General features: G+C 48.1%; 1 protein-coding gene across 1 annotated transcript; it reads right to left on the bottom strand.

Annotated features, from left to right (window-relative positions):
• Nucleotides 1–239: 239 nt before the first annotated feature.
• On the bottom strand, nt 240–18,771 carry LOC102944421 (shugoshin 2). Its single transcript, XM_027834092.3, has 10 exons — nt 18,500–18,771; nt 14,374–14,469; nt 13,586–13,739; nt 12,723–12,898; nt 11,492–11,569; nt 9,695–9,804; nt 8,550–8,809; nt 5,258–7,246; nt 2,296–2,422; nt 240–619 (listed from the first exon to the last, which is right to left on the bottom strand). The coding sequence occupies exons 2-10, from the start codon at nt 14,377–14,379 to the stop codon at nt 463–465; spliced, it is 3,057 nt and encodes a 1,018-aa protein (XP_027689893.3). The 5' UTR covers nt 14,380–14,469; nt 18,500–18,771; the 3' UTR covers nt 240–462.
• Nucleotides 18,772–22,276: the final 3,505 nt, after the last annotated feature.

Below are 22,276 nucleotides of genomic sequence, written 5' to 3'. Positions count from 1 at the left end.
GAACTACAGCCCCTACAGGGATGTGTAATTGCAGAGGCAAACGAACAACCTGTTCACCTCTTCCCAGGTCCCATCACTTTCCTCCATTGCCCGATCCCAGCGGATGGCTCCCAGTGCAGGTAGCAGAGAACTGGGAGACCCAGCTGTAGGCCTAGGGCCAGGGTACAGCCTAGCTGGTGCAAAGGGGCCATAAGGCACTATCTCATCTGGCCCCAGCTATAAAAATGAGCTAATCGATGTGAATTTTAGAAGGTAAAATGATTGGTCTTTATTTAGCGTTCCAATATAAAAATAAAATAAATACATTATGCAAACTCCCTTCTAAGTTCTCCAGCTAGTTCAAACTGTCCCACAGCAAAAGTACAAGACAAATTGATTCATGGTGTGATGCGGTGTTCTATCTGATGATTTTTAGCTACAGAAAAATAAAAATATTTACTAATCATTTTGAAAACAGACAATTTATGTATGTTGCAGTGGATCATTCATGAAGACATTTTCTTCCTGTTTGATCCTCTTAGATTTTTCCTTTTCTTTTGTCATTTTCTTCCTTTTGGTTTTATAGACAGGGGAATGCAGGAACTGTGTGTTTGTAAAGGGGTCACCACGCCTCAATTTGCTGCAGAATAAAAAGTTAAATATTATTAACTACCTATGATAATACAAATAATTAAAGTGCTAGTCAAACTTAGGCCTGTTCTAAACTTCCAAGTTGTACCCATATGACTATTTCCATTAGAGGCATGATTTTTTTTTTTTTTAACCGTAATAGTTATACCAGTATAAGTCACCTTGGATTTTTACTGGTGTAGGCTTATTCCTCCTCCAAAATGAAGAGAGACATACTAGTAAAAAGGTTCTTTATACGGATATAAAATGTGTCCATACTAGGGAAGGGTCTTCGAGTGCTTGCAAATGTCCATTCCAACATAGGTGTGTGCGCGCCCTGAGCACAGTTGCCAGAATTTTTTCCCTTAGTGGTATCTGGTGGGTTGGCTCCAGCCCTCTAGTGCTGTGTGCTTATAAGGCCGGTATAAAGGGCCCTGTCGATCCCACTCCTCTTCAGTTCCTTATTACCGCTTGTGCAAGTTCCTGGAACCCCTCATTGCTCAGGTAATCCTTCTCTTAGTGGTTTTTAATCCAGTCTTTAGTGCAAATAGTTGCTGTAATTTTAGTCGTTGTTAGTTTTAGTACTTAGATAGTTTCAGATGCCTCTGTGCTTTGTTTGCAGGGCTGTCCGCTTCCCCAGTGCTAGAGCATGCCTTGGTCACCGGGTTTCAAGCCCTGCACTTCCTGCAGTAAGTCTATGGCTATACCGGTATAGTTAAAGCATACAGCTTTCAGGTGCAGACAAGGCCTGAAGATAGCTGGTGATATGCAAAACAGAGGTACCCTCACAATGGGAAAATGCCCCTATGCAGGAGAGATTGATGCACTGAGTTTTTAGAGCATCTTTAGAGAAATCCTCCACTGTTTTGTAACTACTCAGATAGTCTGCTTACTGAAAAAACAATGCACCCGTCATGGGAACTTGACTGAATCAATGGTACTTGTAGTAATATCTTTAATATACGTATACAAAAATGCTTTGGATGTCTCAGAATACAGTGAAATACAAATGTTGCTTTCTGTTCCTAGTCCTTGTATATCTAGGAAACTGAATTTTATTTTCTACTATTCCTCTAGCTACTTAATATTACAGTTTAGAGATTTCTTACTTCCAGGGATGGGTTTGTACAGGGTTTTGGTTTAAATTTCAGCAATTAAAAAATAATGGTGAGTGATCAAGTAATAAACCTAGCAAAGGGTTGTGCTAGACATCAACTCTTAGACAGTAAGTCTACAGGACTCCACGCAGGCATCTGTGCTAAATGATCCCAAGGCAGGATTGTGGCCTAAATTCAACATGATACAAGTGGGTGCCACAAACAAATACAGGACATACAGTTGCTCAGGAAGGGCCTGATCCTGGAAAGGGATCACAGAGGCAGACTCTCAACTCAGCAAGTTCCTACTGACTTCAGAGGGACTCCACACAAGTGTAAGGTTCTGTCTAGGCAGACGGGGGCCTAAGGCACATACATATTTTGTTTTTGTTCTGTTGGCTCCCCCGTCACTTCTTGTAGGCCAAAAGGCTGTTTTAGGGAGGATTTGGATGAAGGTAGAGAAGGGAACAGGACTAGCAACCTGACTGGGGAGGGCATGCCAAGCAGTAGGGGCAGCCAGCATACAGGAAAAGCCCATTTCAACAAGAACAGTGTGCAGGGGAGGCGCTGGGGGGTTAGAAATACCGACCTATTGAGTTTCGGTTCTGCGTAGCAAGCCGGGTCCCGCCTCCGTCTGGTCGGACGTGCCGAAGACTCTTCTGAACTGATGGATGCCCGAAAGCTGGCATTGGTCAGATCTTGCAGGGCTTTATTCTCTGTAGAGACAGGGACGTTTGAAAGTATTTATTCAAAATATTGCCGATTCCCTGACAAAGCCCATTTAAATCGAGCCTGAGACATCACCTGCGAGTGGAGAAGAGAATGAGTAACGTATGGTCAGAGTTCTCTGAAAGTTGCATCTGGCACCTTTCCCTTCACCCCCAGACACAGGAGACTGTTTGGGAGGTTTCTCCACCTGTTTTGTCCAAAACCAGAATTATTGTTCAAAGGCCAGGTTTTTTACTGTGTATTATTGTAATTTTTCATTGTGGGAGGGCCAACAGGTCTCAGTCAGCAGCAGGGCTGTATTTACATACAGAAAGTCATTGGCAGTCCCTGCCCTAAAGAACGTATTCTCTAAAAGACATAGCAGGTGGGTAGGAGCTAAGGAAGTGTGATCGAGGGTGCCTGTGGTATCGGAACTAGCTGGGAGAATTCCAGAGCTAACTATGTAACCCGGATGTAACTGCAGCATCTACTGAAAACCTTTCCAAATGAAATTAGCAAGTCTGGGGCATGGGAGGAGGAAATCAGTGTAACACTATTTTCCAGAGCTCCAGTTACAGGTAAACGCCCTTGCAAAGTACACTCTGCTTTTCAAACCAGCCTGATTTTGGAATGCTACAGAAAAAAAAAAAAAAAAAAAACACCACATCTTTTTGCAGAGTAACCAGTAGTAACAGAACCTCTCCCATAACTGCATATCTCCCCTCAGATCATCAGTGGGAGCTTATACAAGTGGAATGAGGGCTGCACATGGCCCACATTAGCCATAATTAAGCTACTGGGCCTATTAAACTTTGCCTTTCTTCAGATGCCTTACACCCTCTAATGCAAAAGACTGGGAGAAAGCTGATGGGGAGCAAAAATTGAACCCTAGGACTCATCTACCCACGTGGAGTTCATGTTGTCTGGATGAGGGGAACATGAGCATTTCAGAATGAACCAAATGAATGGAGATGCAGGATCCCTCATCAAGTAAGTGTGTCTGCAGCCTCTGGCTCTGAGTTTGTGTGTATTTCTACACAAAATTATGCCTTTCTTATTTTAATGCACAAGACATGGTAATAAAAACTCTGTAGCAACATTTAATCCCTCTCAGTGCTGTGTTTGCCGTAAAGGCCTCAGAGCATACCCCTGAGTCGAAGCAGCTGGATCCATCGTGTGTGTGTTTACAGGGGCACATGAGCTATCGGACGGACTCTATGAGAGGCACAAAAATGCTAAACCCTTGGGTTAACTCTGGAAGAATCTACAAAGACCCCGTATTACTATAACTTTGTTCTCTGCTTCCATTAACTCCTGATAGTTCCACCAACCCAGAGCATGGAGAACCCTACTAGGGTCAGAACAGGAAGCAAACGAGGTAAGTTGTTGGAGCATTTTCCCCCTGGTTGGAGAAACGTTGAAACGTCTCCCCAGCAAAGCTGGCATTCTGCTGCTTTCCAAACAAAGCAAGAAGAAAGAGTGGAGTTCCCAGGAGCACCGATTGCTCGCACGGGGCCAGCATTAAGGATGAAGCTGAGGTCTGGCTAAAACGTGGTTATTAGTAGAATCATCTGAGGGCCCACTAGGCTGAAGGGGCTCACATCTCAGCCCACCTAGCCCAATTGAGGGTGAGGTTCACCCCTGGTCTAACTCCACTGTGATTGACTTCAACAGGAGGGGAATTAGACCAATGCAGAGTTCTCTTGAAACATCCCATCTCTAATCTCTCTCTCAGGTCTTGTCTTCACTGCAAAACCAACTCAAGTTATAATTCAAACGATGCCCCTAACTTGAGTCCCCTTCACACCCACAAACCCGGAACTCAAGTGCGCTGGTGCTTTTAACTCGAGTGGACTGGCCCAAGAGGGGGCACAGGCTAACGCTCCAGCCAGTGCAACCTGTCAGCTGCTAACACAACCACTTCTGCAGTGTGGACACAGGCTAGCACGACTCAAAAGCTGCTGGTTCTTGGCAGCCATCCCACATTCCTTCCTCTTGTGCCCAGAAAGCATAGACAAGGTTTCCAACAATTCCCTGGGAACAAATTCCTTGAGCGGCTCAGTTTACTACAGCCTGCAAACCAAGGAACCTGTCCCTATAAGTCAGCGCCACACAGGAGCGAGCACAGTGCAGGGGTGGGCTCAGATGTTATTGGACAGCGCGGCCGCTCTCACTCAAGCGAGGCGAACTTGAGAGGAGGAACTCGTGTTAACCCTGCAGTGAAAAAAATCTTTAGGCAACAATAGGGATCTGAACCCTCCCACTCAGCTTTAACACATACAAGAGCACATCTCCCAGCCAGTTCTAGTATCCTCTTTGCAAAGACAATGCAGGCACTGATCAGGGCTAGTTCATATTGTTCTCCACCTAAAAGCCGCTCAAGTGTTCAACATCTTGCAAGACAGTCTAGAGGAAGAGTCACAACATCAGAGGCAAAGGGAACAAATCCCCACAGCAGTGGTCCTCAGCCTTTCCCCATCCACAACCAAAACAGCATCCAGAGACTCTTGCAAAAATATAAATAAAATCCCAAGTCACTGAAACCAAATCGAGGAGCGGTGAGGTCTTCTAAGGGCTGGTGGCCTGATTCAAAACCTGCTGAATGGAAAACCCCACAAGAAATTCAACAGGCTTTGAGTCAGGCCACAACTTAGTAGAACTTTTATTTTTCTGCAGTTAGCATTCAGATGGCGGAGGGCAACAAAAATACCCAAGATTCATACATAACCTGTGTTTTAAATAGTAATGATCAGAGCATTTATTGTACTACAATATAATCACTTCCACCTTTCCCGTATACTGTCAGTATGCTAATAATCCCTTTCCTCTACCCCGCCACTTACCACTTCCTGGCAAGGCTGTGCTTTGGCAAGGGTCTTTTGAACTGGTCTTTGCTTTCTTCCGCCCACAACTGCCTCCCGACGTCTGCTCGGTGTCATTTTCTTTAACGATCGCAGAGCTCTTTGGCAGAGTGGAGGATTTTTCTGCAATTCTGTGCTCTGCAGCAGTTGGGGGCTCCAAGTGTGGGAGACTTCTGCTGCAGGGGCTGAAGGCCAAAGCTTCAGAACGGGCTGCAGAGGAGAAATCAATAAGGCCTGGATTTCCCACCATGGAATTCGTCCCACCTGGCTCACTGATCGGTGGCTCCAGGTAGGAATCTAGCTCAGTTTTGAAAATGGTAACAGGCAGAAAATTCTGTTCCACTGGATCAGCCTGATTGAATGCAGAATCTGCTACGCCTCCAGTCTCAGAAGCAAAACTCTCTCTGCCCTCAGGGTGAGCTTCTGGAGGGTTAACAACATAGGTTTTTCTCTTAGTCTTAGATCTGGAATCAGCCCCTTCCTTTAAGGCATTCATATTGCTGGGGACTCCGTCCAGCACCTTCTCTACGGGGCTGCTGCTCCGCTTTTTATTGCTCTGAACAGCTGAAGTTCTCTGAGCCTTTTGGGTCTTGTTAGTTTTGCTCTCAGGAACACGCTCAGAGCGGGTGATTTCACCCCCCTTTAAACCTGGCAGGACAGGAATTGAGCTCCCTGTAAGATCAGAAAGAGACACAGTGTACGTTTTCCTGCTGGGTTTGGTATTGCTTGATGAATCCTTATCGTTGCTTTTATTTACACTTTGCACATCTACACACGGACCAGAATTCTCTTCTTCACTTCTCTGAGGGTTGAAGTTGCCCTCTTTACTCATTTTTCTCTTGCTTTTCTGCCCTTTTTTAGCCTGGCATTCAGCTTTGCTCTCTGGAATTCTGGTACTGCTTTGCACATGTTCCTCACTACAGTCAGCTGCTCTGCTAATTCGAATGGTCTTCCTGGTTGCTTTTGGTTTTATACATTTCACGTTCACACACAGCAAATCCTGCTGCAAAGCTGGTATGCTGGAGCCTTGTTTTTCCAAGCACGGTGGACTTTGCAGAGCACCACCATTTAATGGAGCTTTATGACTGAACAAGGCAGAGCGTGGACTTTGGAACTGGCTCTCCATACTACTCAGTCTCTCAGCAAAAGACTCTCTATTTAGTTCTTGTGGTAACAAGACCCTTTTTTCCACCTTCTTCGACTGCCCTGCATTCAACACATGCATTCTTCTGCAATCTTTGGCTTTATCACTTTGTCCCACAGCACAACCGCTGCTCTTCTGTAACGACCCCTCTTCCAAAGCATCCCCGGGAGTCTGCCACGCGGGCTTGCGCACTTCCCATTTGCTCCCGCTCAAGCCTTTAGCCTTGGATACCTTTTTAGAACTCGGGGGGCTCTCTTCTTCATGAGGTACATCTGAACTACTTTTAGGATGGATTTTAAGTGCATCTCTTTTCTTTTTACCTTTGCTGACCTTTTTGACAACTGTAGTTTCACCGGCTTTGGCTTGGCCATTACTTTGACTTTTGGCTTCTAATGTAATAAACTCAGCGACTCGGCTGAAGTTATGATCCACTTCAGCATCGCACAGAGTCTCTTCAGGCTGCAGCAGGTCACGGGGAAGCCCTTTATCTGGGGATTCTGTTTTAGGATCGCTATCGGGCTCCGAAGGCAAATCCAAGAGATGGAGAGAGTTCGATTTGATCGGCATGCTTGTTTTACTGGCACAGTTGTCCCCACCAATGCTCCATTTCGAGGCACGATTTGAGTTGGTATCTAGGTGAAAGTCCACTGCAGAAGATGGAGTGCTCGTCATAAAGACAGTGACACGTTTCTTCCTTTCAGTTACGTGTCCATGCAGGTGTACCAGACTATCACTACATGGTCTTGTAATCTTCTCACATTGCGGCAGAGGAAGATTATTAGCCAGAGTAGATATTGGGGAACTTTGTGGGGTGCATGACGAGGATTCTACAATTAAAAAAAACAAACATGTCTATATATCTGCCACGCTGATTTTAGGATGACAACAAATCACCTTCTGCAGCACCAGAAAATCCCATCAACTCATATTTGTGACTCTCACATTACCATGGACCCCCACAGGACAGACAGTGGCATCTCTTTCATGAGACAAGGTTGGCTTTTCTAGTGGAGAATCAACAAATTGTCTGTGCTGCAGAGATGCTTATTTAGTTCTCCTCAAAACAGGAGAATGGCCCAAAGCACAATCCCAGACCTCAACACGCCGGGTATTTGGGGGTGTTCAAAATCCAGATCAGAAAGTTTTATTATTTGTACTGTGGTAGCACACGGACCAGGACCCCATTGTGCTAGGCGCTGTACACACCTACGGGGGGTGCGGGAAGACCACCAGGATTCATTATCCAAGGCAATTCAGCCAGCAGGCGAAAGTCAGTTGCTGGAAAATATTGCTACACATGTTAACTAAGGCTATGTCTACACTGCACTCAGGAGGTGCCACTGCAGCACTTGTCAGCGGACCTGACACGCTTCCCAGCCAAGTACAATCCTGCCCAGGGCCCTGGGTATGTACTTGGGGAACGAGACCAGGCCGCTACCCACGCCGCTGCAGCAACACTGCTAATTTGAGCAAAGCCACTGCGTGACCATCTCACACAGCGTAGCTGTGCGTCTCGACTGCAGGGCAGCTGGACCCTTTGTGTGTCACTGCAGTGCAAAGTTGGTCTCCACCAGCCTATGGTGCAACAAGACCCTTGAATGGTAACAAAGGGCACGTCACCCAGGCAGAAGCATTTAAAAATAACAGGTCAGTAAGACAAAACCAGGAACAACATCAACAAGAGAGATTCAATTCTTCTGCGTCAGGCAACGTTCTTGTGGTTTGTATGGTCATAAACTGGCTGGAATGTACGCGAACCAGGATCAGAACTGCTTGTCGTGGGATTCTTTAGCACAAAATGGTCGGATCCCAAAGTATGAGCCCGCCCTTCTCTCTCTAAGCACTTCCACACTGTAGCAGTTGCTACTGAAAGTCCTAGGAAAGCTCAATCTCTACTGTAGCCATGATGTTCAGGGGTGGTCCTGGTTTGTAGCACAGCAACAACCACAGAGTCCTAGGCAGCCCCAGATTTGCTCCAACACTATCACTAGTATTCCCAGGATACCAATACAGCCACAGAGTCCAAGCAGATGAGTTAAATGCACCTCTGTTCAGTCTGTATTGCACTGCAGCCCAGCACTAAAGCACACCAACAGTTGTCCTAGGAGAACAGACAAAGATGGACTTTACCTTCAAAAATCAGATGAGAGTCAAGAAAGGCAGGTTCTGGTTCACCTCCTTTGCTCGACCTCTGCCCGTTTTTCTCCTGGCTTGCTAACGGCTCCTCCACAAGCCGGGACGAGGTGGTGGTTGTGCTTTTACCCGGCTGCTCTGGAACGGATGTCTGGAGCCCTAGCGGGAACGTCTGCACGCCCGCGGAGCTACCGCCTCGGCGCCTTTTCCCGTCATCTACTTCACATACCGGGACCCTCATCGGCATCGCTGCCATTCTGCAGTGCAAAGAGAGGTGATGAAAGGAAAAGCGGGAACGGAGCAGATCACCTATCTCCAGGCTTCAGGACAGCACCAAAATCCACCCCAACTTGTGACAGCACTTCAGCATGTCCTTCAAGGTAAAGATGTGCTTTGCTTCGGCATTGTAACCATTTAGGAAAGAGGAATGTGTGCCAGCGTGGCCAAATTTGATCCGTGCTGAGCGGTCATTTCACATAGGTGGGAAAGCACGTGTCTCTTGGGGCACAGCCTCTGTGGGAGGAAACAAAATCTGAAGGGAGATGGAAGCAGGGCCATCCAGAACACAGGTTCAAAGGATAGTGTGCTGGGGTTATGCAGGGACCTGAACTTGGGACACAACAAAGAAACAAACAGATTTTCAGATCTACTGTTTTAAGAACAGATCACATTTGCAATGGCATTTCCCAAAACACGCACCTAAATTGTAGTCATGCGTGGGTTACTGCTAAGCATTTACTCTTAAGCATAGGGAGGCAGAGGGGTTAGTGGAGACAGCACTAAACTGGGACGCAGGAGACCTGGACTCTATTTTCAGCTCTGCTACTTCCCTGCAGAGTGACCTTGGACAAGTCACTTACTCACTGTGTGCCTCGGTTTCCCCATCTGTAAAATGGGGAATAATTACACTGACCTTTGTAAAAGTGCTTTGAGACCTACTGATGAAAAGCACCATACAAGAGATAGGCAGTATTATTATTATTAATATAGCACTGCAAAGATACAGGGTGCTTTACAAACCTACGCCCCAATCCAGCAGAGCACTGAAACGTATAGAATGTGAAGCACATGGACAGCCCGACTGAATTGACATGTTTAAAGTTACACACATTTTAGCCTCATTTGAACATTTTCAGGCTTACCTAGCAAGTGGAGAGACCCCAAGTTGTGCATCTGTGAGATCATCAGTCCAGCTGCCCTCCACGATGCTGTTGTGCTGTCCCGCAGCTAACAGCAGAGAACTTGAACGGTACTAGAGGGTGGAAAAATGGCACGGTCTGTTAAGGGTTCTGTAATAAACAAGCACACTGTTCTGTGTGGGAGCGGCACAAGGTCTCATCTTGGTTTTATGGAAGGTGATGAGGGATTTTTTTCGGATACCAACACATGGGAAATTACGCACTGGTACTTTAATTAGTACATAGATACTTTTGAGCATTCTGCCATTGAAAATGGTACTACTGGGATTTTTATTTTTTTTATATATATATATATATATATATATATATATATATATATATATATACACACACACACACACACACATATACACATATATAAAAAATTATATCTATATATAAATACATTTTAAGACCCTCATACAAAATTGCCCCCTCCAAAAGTAAAACAGAACAAGCCAGGAATGAGACGGCGCTGGGAGGCTGCACTAGCCTCTCTCAGGTGAGAAAGTTTCTAGCCTTTATAACTGGGAAGTGTATCTTCCCAGTATGAACAGACGCAATATGATCTCACTGAATCTGTAGCAGCTCCAAGGGGTCTGTGAATCATCCCTTTTCAGTGGGGTGTCAACTCTGAAATCTAATGATGGCACTTCTAATTTCCACATGGGAAATATTGCCACCATTGATTATTAGCTATCTGTATTACCACAGCACCTTGGAACCCCAGTCACGAAACAGGACCCCATTGTGCTAGGCACTCTACAAACACAGACCAAAAGATGATCCCTGCCCTATAGAGGTAGATGTCTTTAGCAAACAACCAGACCCTCTGGGATTATCAGCAGAGGCTGAAGCTTAGAGCCTGGGTAGACTATGGCCAGCCTTCCCCCACGGTGCCAAACCTGGAAAGGTGCTAGATATATACATGGGCCTGGTCTACATACAGATTTTGCACCAGTGTAACTATGTCGCTTAGGGGTAACTATGTCGCTTAACTAGCCGACATAGTTAAACTACAACAACCTAGTGTGGACACAGTTATACCAGTATAAGGGCACCTTATACTAGTATAGCTTACTCTCCTTTCTGCATGGGAATAGGCTATACAGGTATAACTGCATCCACGCTAGGGGAGCTTGGACCACTTTAACTATGCAGATAGAGATACAATTTGTACATTTAGACAAGATCTTAGCTCAGGGTACGTCTATACGACAGCAGCGTAACTATGGTGCTGCAGTTGTAGCCTAGACACCTCCTACATCAGCGGAAGGAGTAAATCCATCAACCTAGTTGGGTCTACAATGGGGGGTTAGGTTGACCTAACTACATCACACAGGGCATGACATGTTTCACAGCCCTGAGTGACAGTATCTAGGTCAATCTAATTTTTATGCATAGACCAGGCCTCAGAGACTTTAGGGCTGTAACACATCCCGCTAAAATTGAGCTAGAGATATTGGACTGTGCCCACACTGGCATTAATTGGCAATTTCAAATAGAGTTAAACGAGTTCAGCTGAACTAATTCAACTGAAGGAAAAAAAAAAATCTACCTCAAGGCCAAGGGGAGCTACTGGCTGCAACCTGGCCCTTCGATTTGGTCACTGACATTAACATATAGCCAAAATCAAGGTACTGTGTGGGGTAAGCAAGTAACATTTCCAAACGATGACGTGAGGAGCAATCCTTGGACAGGAGCCACAGATATTTCACTCCTTCCCAAACACACACGAATACTCGGAGCCCCACCACCTACCTCGGAAGGTCTGCTCATCTTTATGGCTGTCAGCAGGTTACCATTCAGAAATGCTTCCAGTTGTTTGAGGGTTTTATTCTGTATCAGAAAAATCATGTTTTACAAGACTGGAATTTAAAATTTCTCTAGACACAGCTGAAGAGAGGCTAATATTGGGAGCAGAAAGCAGTGCCGCTCAGCCCAATGGGGGAACAAGGGCATGCTATGAGACACTAAAGCTCCCAGCAATTACACACTAGTAATAAGTCTCAGGCTACTTTGGTTACAATGAAAAGCTATCAAATGTGATCCAATTGCAAACCAATGCAGCAAAGCATTCCTGAGTTTGCAGGGAGCCTGGGCTGCCTGGATCAACAGCTCTGAGAGGGGTGAACAGCCCCATTAATTGCAAAGGGTGCTAACAGATTATAGTTTAAATGGCAACACTTACCTATTTCACTGCTCAAAGCATATGAGAAAAAGAGAGGGAGGAGTATCATCATGTAATTAAAATGCTCATATTATGGGCAGGCCTTTGACACTATATGGTGGGATGGAAGAGGTGGGGGAGGGAATGGGTTTGGTTGCCGTGAAGATTTGGGAAACGCTCCACTGATGGAAGGGGCTCGGATACAACCACCTGAGTAGAAAGCCTGGACAGTTTGCATGTCTTGTCTGATAGACAAGCCCTTAATTGAGCAGCATAGCTATACCAGAATTATTATTCCACTACAGCTATGCTGGCAATTTCCCTGTATAGACAAGCCCTCAGGAACCTAGTATCTTCCCTTGAGATAGCATCTCGATTGGGGACAACTGAAGACAATGAAGGGCCCACCTGCACTATTAAACCACAATATCCAGGACCCAGTTACAACACTGTCAACACACAGTTTGTGCTTGCAGTATAGACATGACCTAACCCCATCTTACTGTGCCTGAACTGGGTCATCACTCTGCTCTGTTCAGGGTTGTATCTCAGTTCAGACAATCAGGTAGGCTTAGTCTACCGCACAAGAGGACAGAGTTGTAACTGTCTCCCTGCACAGCTGCTAGGGAGAATGGGACCCAGGTTCAATACTATGTTTGGACTGTTTTTTTAAAAAGATTAAAAAAAATAGGTTAGTAAATTCTGAAATGTTTTGATGGCAAAAATTAAGTTACATTCTTTTTCTTCCTGGCTAGGCTCTACAGAGGTGGTAGCACTGATTGTGACTGCCCCACAACCAAAGTTCAAGTGTTAGCACAGTACCAGAAAATACAGTCTTTGCCGAAGCGTAGCATTCTGGAAGTGACATTGCTCCACTTCTTTCTGCAGTAACATCTTCTCGAAGACGAGCCTCTGGCTATTCGCCTTCTCGGCGCTGAGGGCCAGTGCCAGAGCTTTATTATTGCGTTTTAAGGAGACCTTAACTATAGAAGAGTTGTCTACAGGCAAAATAAAAGTAAGATATTACATTAAATCTCTCCTATTCCTGCTACCAGAATAAATCTACACCAGCCAAGGCCCTGCTGCCTGCATGAATCACACCATGGGTCTGTATTATTACTGATAATTCTACCATTCCATCTAGTAATGGACCAATACCATTGTTAAGATTCTTTTTTGTTCCTCATATATTAAAAAAACTCCTTCCTATTGTCCTTAACTCTGAGGGCCATCGAGTTCTCTTTGTGTCCCTGGGCGTCCCTTATCATTTTTCTACAATTCCTAACTTCCGATTTATACTCAGTACTATCAACTTCCCCTTCATTCCATTTGTTAATTATATTTTTTACAGCTGCCTTCACTTCCCCTCTAAACCGGGCAGTTTTTTTTAATCCAGTCTGGCCTTCTTCAATTGTTGTCTTGTGGTTAAGCCACTCGACTAGGAGCTGGGGCATCTGAGTTCAATTCCCAGCTCTGCCAGACTTCCTCAGTGATCTTAAGCAAGTTACTTAGCCTCTATGTGCCTCAGTTTCCCCAACTATAAAATACTTTCTTCCAGACTTAGACTAAGTTCTTGGGGCAAGGACTCTCTCTTACTACATGCACGGACAGCACCAAGCACAGTAGGACCCTGATCTTGATATGAGCCCCTAAGTGCTTGCATAATACAAAAAACAAACACTCACTTATTATTTTTGTTTTGATTTTTGATACAAGGGAAGCATTCAGCTTTGCCGTCTTTAAAGCACCATTTTTCTTCTCCCTCATCCGTTCTCTAACACCACTTAGGGAGAAAAAAGATGTATCCACTGCCTCCTGAGACGCCATGGTTGAAGAGCCCTAAGAGAGAGCGAGCAAGAGAAAGAAGTGAGTTAGTGCTTGTATATTTTCAGAAAATAAAGTCTGCAGTTGTAGGGAAAACTCCTTCCAAAGGGGAAATGCTTCTCTATCATTATCCCCTCCCACGCAAACGCTTCTGAGCCAAAAACACCAGATCAGCTCTTTTTCCCTACAGCCTACACATCCCCATGTCCTATAATTAATGTTGCCTTTCCCAGGCAGTGAGAACGGACACCAAAATCGCTGCAGGTGTAATACAAATCCAGTCTTCGTGTGTGGCTCTTGATGGAGTTTTCCTGTCCTATAAAGACAGGTTTCCAAGGGAGTCAATTGCAGAGAGCCTTCCACATGCACTCTGGCTCCATTAACCCAGCCTTGAAAATCACTTTCTCCAGCATCAAACAGCAAAGTCCAGGTTTCCATCCACCCATTCATCTTGACAGTCTGGAATGTTTATAAAACCTAGTTTGTTGGGGTGATGGTGGGCCAGGGCCCCCAACCTGCCTCGCCTGCCCCACAGTAAATGAGCCACCTTACACCTCTCATTGCACTGAAAGGGATCATACTTATTTCCATTCACCATGTGAGATCTGGGGATCTCTCTTCCCAAAAAACCACCACAAAGTGCACTAACCTGCATGGACTCAGGTTTCCCAGTGGAACTTGCAGAGGTTTCTAGCAGAGCCGGTCCAGCCTCCCAGCCAGCAGCAGCCCCACCACCAGGGCAGAACTGTTTGGAAGAAACTGGCTCTCACTAAACCATATATAAACAAAACAAAACAAAGCATCCCAGAGGCAACCCTCCTCAGGACCTTCTTCAAGTCCTATTTAAACCAATGGGCTCAAAAAATGGGAGATGCTTTCAAACATGTTAATTAACACATTTCATGCCAGAGAGACAAGGTGGGTGAGGGAATATCTTTGATTGGATCAACTTCTGTTAGTGAAAGAGACAAGCTTTCCAGCTACACAGAGCTCTTCTTCAGGTCTGGGAAAGGTACTCAGAGTGTCACAGCTAAATACAAGATGGCAAAGATTGTTTAGCATAAGTAGTTAGCACATATTGTAAGGAACCATTCAAGGTAAACAGGTTTCATCCTGTTGATAATAGCCCACTTTAATTGATTTGTCTCGACCCCCCACTGGGTAAGGCAACTCTGATCTTTTCCATGTACTGCTATATATCTCTTCCTACTGTATTTTCCACTCCATGCACCTGATGAAGTGGGTTTTAGCCCACGAAAGCTTATGCCCAAATACATTTGTTAGTCTATAAGGTGCCACAAGTACTTCTTGTTGTTTTCATTCAAGGTAAAGTGGCCACTCATTTTCCCAATTCACACAAGCCCAGTGGGGCTCTGTTCTGGCACCAGGATCCCCACGTTTACATCTACTCCCAGGATCAGTGCCTAGCCACCCATCTCTGCTGTCAGAATCAGCTGCATCAGGAAGCTCGGTTAAGACTGAGTTTCACTTTGCAGTCTGCAGGGGAGCAAACTATAGCCCTGATCCTACAACCAGCTGTGATGTCAGCGGGACAGGGCTGGGGTCTGGTCACATGGAGAGATTTCCAGAGTTGGCGACTGTGTGTAAACTGGGTCCTTGAATTGTGCTAACCCTGCCGCAGTTAATTCTGGAGCATAATGGGAGCCCAAGACAGAGGCACATAAATGGACTTAGAAGACCCAAAATAGACATATTTTTGAGAGATCTTGATTTGTGTAAGTGTTAGATGATAGATAGATTAGATAAATAGATTAGATAGATAGCTCTTAATCTATACAAAACGGGAAATGACTGCCTAGAAAGGAGTACTGCAGAAAAGGATCTGGGGGTCATAGTGGACCACAAGGTAAATATGAGTCAACAGTGCAACAATGATGCAAAAAAAGCAAACATCACTGTGGGATGTACTAGCAGGAGTGTTGTAAGCAAGACACGAGAAGTAATTCTTCCACTCTACTCCGTGCTGATTAGGCCCAACTGCAGTATTATGTCCAGTTCTGGGCAGCACATTTCAGGAAAGATATGGACAAATTGGAGAAAGTCCAGAGAAGAGCAACAAAAATGATTAAAGGTCTAGAAAACATGACCCATGAGGGAAGACTGAAGAAGTTTGTTTAGTCTGGAGAAGAGAAAACTGAGAGGGGACATGATAACTGTTTTAAAGTACAGAAAAGGTTGTTACAAGGAGGAGGGAGAAAAATTGTTCTTTTTAACCTCTGAGGATAGGACAAGAAGCAATGGGCTTAAATCACAGCAAGGGAGGTTTAGGTTGGACATTAGGAAAAACTTCCTGTCAGAGTGGTTAAGCACTGGAATAAATTGCTTAGGGAGGTTGTGGAATGTCCATCATAGGGGATTTTTAAGAGCAGGTGAGACAAACACCTGTCAGGGATGGTCTAGACCAGTAGTCCCCAACCTTTCTGTGGGAATAGCACATTCCTATTCCCAGAAGACTGTGGCGGGCACCAGACACCCCGCTGCCAAAATGCCGCCGAGAAGTCGTAGCGAAAAGAAGCGTCACCGCCGAAATACGGCAACGCTTCTCGGCGGCATTTTGGCGGCCATTTCTCTGGCGGCCGTGCTCGGCGGCACAGTGTCCTGCGGGCGCACGCCATTGAACCCGCGGGCACCGCATTGGGGACCCCTGGTCTCGACAATATTTAGTCCTGCCTTGAGTGCAGGGGACTGGACGACTTCTCGAGGTCCCTTCCAGTCGTATGAGTCTAACAAGATCTCTCTAACCTTTAACCTGCCAGGTGCTGCCCTCAGGAGAACTCTGGATCCCTCCCCAATCACTAACTCCTCCTCCAGCTTTCAATATTTGGGATTTACAAATAGGGCATGGGGAGGACACACAGCAGAGATTCCCCCCCCCCCCCCCCCCCCCCCCCAGGGCATCGAGCACAGCAGGCGCTGCTGACTTGGCTTCACATGGTGTTTCTTTCTCCTTACGTCGCAACCCTGCAGCCCCCGGACAAAGGGGAACTAGCCCAGGGGTCACAAACATGCGGCCCGCGGGGTTCTTCCCTGCGGCCCACCAAGCTTCCCGTGTCCCGCCCCCACATCCCCAGCCTACCTCCAGGCCAGGGGTGGGCAAACTACAGCCCCAGGCTGAATCCGGCCCCTCAGGGCTTTGGATCCGGCCTGCGGATTTGCCAACCCCGTGGTGCTGAGGGCCCCGTGCTGCTCTGGGAAGCGGCAGGCACCCTGTCCCTGCGGCCCCAGGGGAGGGGAAGCAGAGAACTCCGTGAGCTGTTCTTGCCTGTGGGACCTCCCCTGAAGCTCCCATGGGCCGGGGCCGCAAGGAAGCGGTGCCCGGCACTTCCCGGAGCAGCACGGGGCCGGGGCCAGGGCACGCAGGGAGCCCCAATGCGCACCCCTGCCACCCCGGAGCCGCTCAAGGTAAGCGGTGCCAGGCCGGAACCCGAACCCCCCCTGCACCCCAACTCCCTGCCCTGAGCCCCCTGCCTGCATCCCAGCCCCCTCCCACACCCTGCACCCCAACCCCCACCCTGAGCCCCCTGCCATACCCCGCACCCCCTGCCCTGAGCCCCCTGCCGCACCCCTGCCCTGAGCTCCCTGCCTGCACCCCTGCCCCCTGCCCTGAGCTCCCTGCCTGCACCCCGCACTTTCTCCTGCACCCCAGCCCCCACCCTGAGCCCCCTGCCATACCCCGCACCCCCTGCCCTGAGCCCCCTGCCGCACCCCTACCCCCTGCCCCGAGCTCCCTGCCTGCACCCCAGCCCCCTGCCACACCCCACACTTCCTCCTGCACCCCAGCCCCCTGCCCTACCCATACCCTGAGCCCCCTGCCACACCCCACTCCCCCTGCACCCCAACCCCCTGCCCTACCCCGAGCCCCCTGCCGCACCCCACACACCTCCTGCACTGAGCCCCCGCCGCAACCCGCACCCCTCCTGCACCCCAACCCCCTGCCCTGAGCCCCCTGCTGCACCCCACATCCCTCCTGCACCCCAACCCCCTGCCCTACCCCTGCCCTGAGCCCCCTGCTGCACCCCACACCCCTCCTGCACCCCAACCCCATGCCCTGAGCCCCCGCCGCACCCCGCACCCCTCCTGCACCCCAACCCCCTGCCCTAAGCCCCCTGCCGCACCCCGCACCCCTCCTGCACCCCAACCCCCTGCCCTGAGCCCCCGCCGCAACCCACACCCCTCCTGCACCCCAACCCCCTGCCCTGAGCCCCTGCCGCACCCTGCACCCCTCCTGCACCCCAACCCCCTGCCCTACCCCGAGCCCCCGCCGCAACCCACACCCCTCCTGCACCCCAACCCCCTGCCCTACCCCTACCCTGAGCCCCCTGCCACACCCCGCACCCCTCCTGCACCCCAACCCCCTGCCCTGAGCCCCCTGCCGCACCCTGCACCCCAGCCCCAACCCTGAGCCCCCTGCCGCACCCCGCACCCCTCCTGCACCCCAACCCCCCGCCCTGAACCCCCTGCCGCACCCCGCGGGCAGGGGCGGGCGTGGAGTGGGGGGCGGGGCAGCGGGGGGTGATGCGCCCCTCGGGCCAACGGACGAGTCCTCATGGGGCCCCCCTGGCGCTTCGAGGTCGAGACCCCTGAACCAGCCCGAGCGCAGTCTGTTTTTACGGGTTTCGGTGGCTCGCCGAGCCCGAGCGAGCCGGGGGGGCTGCAAAGGGGGTTTCTTTGCCTGTGTCTCCGGCTCGGCGCCGGCTGCCGCCCTGCCGGCCCCGGGGGGGGGGGCTCCCCGCTAACGGACTCCCCGCACTTACCCGATCGCGGGCACGGCCCCCGGGCGCGGGGGGGTCGCTCTGCACGGGGCTTTCCCCAAGGCAGGCTCGGGACGGCCAGCCCCAGGGAACCCTGGGAAATGCAGCGGGACGGGTTTATTTTTTTTTAAACGTAAACCAGATTTTTTTTTTCCGCCCCCCCCGGCTCGGTTTGGGAAGGAGCCTGTCCCTGCGCTGGGCGGGATGACCGGCCTCGCGCCCCGCCCCGCCCCGGCGCGCGCGCAGAGGAGCTCGGCCGGCGGGCGGCGATTTGAAATGGCTCACGTGACCTCGCTTTGTCCCCCACTGGCTCCGCCGCGGCAGGGGCCCTGGCCGCCCTTCTGCGCGGGGGCCGGTGCAGCCAGGGCGGCGGCTGCTTCCCGGCTCTCCAGGGCTGAGCCCCAGCCCGGTGAAGACAAAGCTTTGTGCTGGGCGAATGAGCTTTCTTTAGAGAGAGGCCATCAGCTTAAAAATCCTGTGTGGGAGAGATCTGTTCCTCGGTTCCAGCTCCCACCTTTAAATCCTTCCCGCAGCAAGGCCTCTGTAAAATGTATTTTCTGGCTGGCTCTTTGCAGGGTCAGCCTCCCTGCTGGATTTCTCTTGGCTTATAGGCCTGGCAGCTTCACTTGTTGTCTCTGGTCCGTTTGTGCTCTCATGCTGGAGTGCAATGCCACCCTGTGTTGCAAGAATTACAGGCGGGGTGTCTGGGGTTAGAAAGAGCGGGTTCCGTTTATTCTTGTTGAGCTTTTATAACACAGTAGTGCACATGTAGATGTTCTTTCAAAAGATAAACAAGTGGAACCAAATAATAAGCATCAGATGAGAATTTAAAAACAAAATAGTATAGACCACCTGTGGGGCCTTCTATCCGCAGAGAGCCAGTTGAAGAACTGGGGCCTATATCTGGTAATTGTAAGCAGGGGAATAGTCCCGCTCTTGTGGGGATTTTTCCTGGTTTTTGCACGACCCCGGTGAAATGGGCTAGCGAAAGGATCTGAGTCCTCACTCCCACTTCCTTTACCCAGTGGCCTCCCTGCCCTTGAGGACTCCCCTTCCACTCTCCTGTCTGGCAGAGTCCTCGTAACCCCGACAAGGCTGGGCCCAGGATTCCTGGGGGCTGGATCCCCAACCCTGCTGTGGTCACCTAGGACAGGGGCTAGGGTGTCCGCACTCCACGGTACTCTCTCTGCACTGGGCACTTCTCTGACCATTACATACAATTTAAAGCAAATGCAAGTTATTTAATCAACAATTAATTTTACAAAGAATAAGGAATAATGGGAAAGGTTCAAGGAAACACATCACCCCGCTCTGTGGCAGGGAACATCACAAACAGTGTCTCTGGAATGTCAGGGTAGTTCACAGTCTGTTCCTTGTAAGTCCCAGGCCTCCTGCTCAGGCCCTGGCTGTGCTGCAGGGATGCTGTGGGTTGGACACTCGCTCTGGTGGTGGCCACATGCTCTGAGGCTCTCAGTGGTAGCACCCTTCTTCCCAGTGTCGCCCCCGCCCTGTCGGGGTTACGATCCAAGCCTGGCCCGCAGAGCCTCTTGGCTGAGGTGTCTCCCTGTGCTGGGCCTGCTGCCCAGGGTCCCCCTCGCTCTCCCCAGCTGCTCACCCCACCCAGCTCCAGACTGCTCCAGCCCCAGCTCCACCACTCGGTCTCTGCATTGCTGCTGCTGCTCTGCCTCCAGCTCCCTGGGCTGCTTCTTTGGGCCCTCTGCCTCTGGTTGCTACAGCTCTGCTCCCAGGACAGGTCTGCTCTGCAGGCTGCTTCTGTGACTCTGCTCCCAGCACTGACCTGCTTCCTGGGCTGCTTTTCTGGCCCCTCTGGCTCTGGTTGCTACAGCTCTGCTCCCAGGGAAAGTCTGCTCTCTCTGGGCTGTGCCTCTGGCTTTGGGGCTGCAGCTCTGCTCCCAGGACAGGGTCTGCTCTTTCTGGGCTGCTTTTCTGGTCCCTCTGGATCTGGCACAGCTCTGCTCCCCAGCTCAGCTTGGGCCCCTGCTTTCTCCTTAGCTTGGCCCGACTCTGTCTGACCCAGGCAATTCCAGCTCACAGGGAAGACAGGACCTCCCTGGCCTCCTGACTCCCTGATTAGCCTGCTCACCCTGTCATTCAGGCTGACCTGGAGCATTGGCCTCTCCCCATTGTTCCTGGGGGCTGTCAGTCTCAGGGTCCTGATGCCCCATCGACCCTTCCCCCTTTTTAGTACTGGGAGCCCCACTGAATGTTAGTAAGGGGGCAACAGTCCCCTTACATAATGAAGACTGTAACTGTGTGTCAGGAAGAGTCAGAACCCGTGTTGTCAATTCATGAGATTTTCTTTAGTGTCTTGTGGTATTTGTTGTTTTTTCTTAAAGCTCCAGCTCCTGGATTCATTTGATCATGTGAGAATCTCAGCTTTATTTATTTATTTTTAAGTAGGTTTCTAGTCCTCATGGGTGTGAAGAAAAGCTACAAAATATGAATCTAAAGGCTCAAACACCAGAAAGCATATACCCCAAATTTATATCATTCTAAAAGTCTCATGATTTTCAAGTCAGTCTCATGATTTTCGAGGCCTCATTCATGATTTCTGAATGCATGAGGTTAGGGTGGATTGATTTAAATCAAGACCATTTAAATCATGATTTAAGTCACCAAGTGAAAAGCTTTGATTTAAATCACTGATTTTAAGCAGCTTTTCCATTTGTACCTCAGTTATTTTCTAAAGAAAGGTGCATTCTCAATGGTTTGTATAACCATTAAAACATGTTGATTTACAACTAATAGAGCCTTTGCACTAGGTTTGGTACATCTTTCTGCTGCCTAGAAGGGTACACAATAATTATATATGTTCATTTATACAGTTGTGTAGCTTAATATTTTCAGACCCTTATTAATTAATGGTACAATTTTCATATGTTAGAAAGTGATGAATGATATATTGCTTATTTACTAGATAATTAACTTTTGGCTCATGATTTGTGTCAAGCAACATTAGGACGGTAACTGGAATTTAATTAAACACACAAAAACAGCATATAAAATTTATTTTTATTAAGCAAAACAAGCCCTTAATACAGTACACAACCCATTGTGCCGTATTTAGAATGCCTGACCGCAAAAGTTGGATGTTTTCCCCCTGATTCTTTCTGTGTATAGAAAAGCAGGCTTTAACTCAGAGTTTTGAGAGAGGCTCATGGATTCAGCATATTCATTTTTTATTTAAATGTTCTAAGAGACTGTAATAAGTGTAGGACTTAACATATTTTGTATTAAATTCAGATTTCATTTTAAACAGGTTTATTTTAAAAATAGATTATAATTTAAATAACATCAAAATCTGATTTAATTAAAAGTATTAATTTATAAATTTTTAATGATTAATTTTTAAATCATCAATTTTTAATCCACCCTGCTTGAGGTTGGCAAACTATAGAACATTTTTGTATGAAGTGTAGAAAAAACTATGTATTTTTTTAAAAAGTATTAAAATGAACGATAGAAGTATAACAAAACCTCCTAAAATCGGAGGCTTATTTTAAAGGAATTCTTTCAGCTCAAATTTGACCCCAAATTTAGGTTTTGTACTTCTATAGACCAAACTGCAGGATCCAGCACCTATCCAAGTATGGTGTGTTTTCTCTCTTTCTGATGAAAGGATGACATGTAATCACATGTTAAAAGAACATTTTTTAGAAATGGTTTATATAAAATTTTGACCCAGGTGGCAAATACATCAATACTTTCTAAACAAGTCAAAATTCTCTCGTCTAACAGTTGGTGTTTTAAGTACAGCTG

The sequence above is a fragment of the Chelonia mydas genome, chromosome 11, assembly GCF_015237465.2.
Source record: "Chelonia mydas isolate rCheMyd1 chromosome 11, rCheMyd1.pri.v2, whole genome shotgun sequence".
NCBI classification, from domain to species: Eukaryota; Metazoa; Chordata; order Testudines; family Cheloniidae; genus Chelonia; species Chelonia mydas.
Note: the sequence above shows the minus strand (reverse complement) of the source record. Positions and strands in the feature narration are given on the sequence as shown.

Coding starts and splice junctions, on each gene's coding strand:
- LOC102944421 (XM_027834092.3), bottom strand. Junction 11,570..12,722: donor GGCAAAGACTGTATTTTCTG/GTACTGTGCTAA, acceptor TTTCTGATACAG/AATAAAACCCTCAAACAACT. Junction 9,805..11,491: donor AGATGAGCAGACCTTCCGAG/GTAGGTGGTGGG, acceptor TCCACCCTCTAG/TACCGTTCAAGTTCTCTGCT.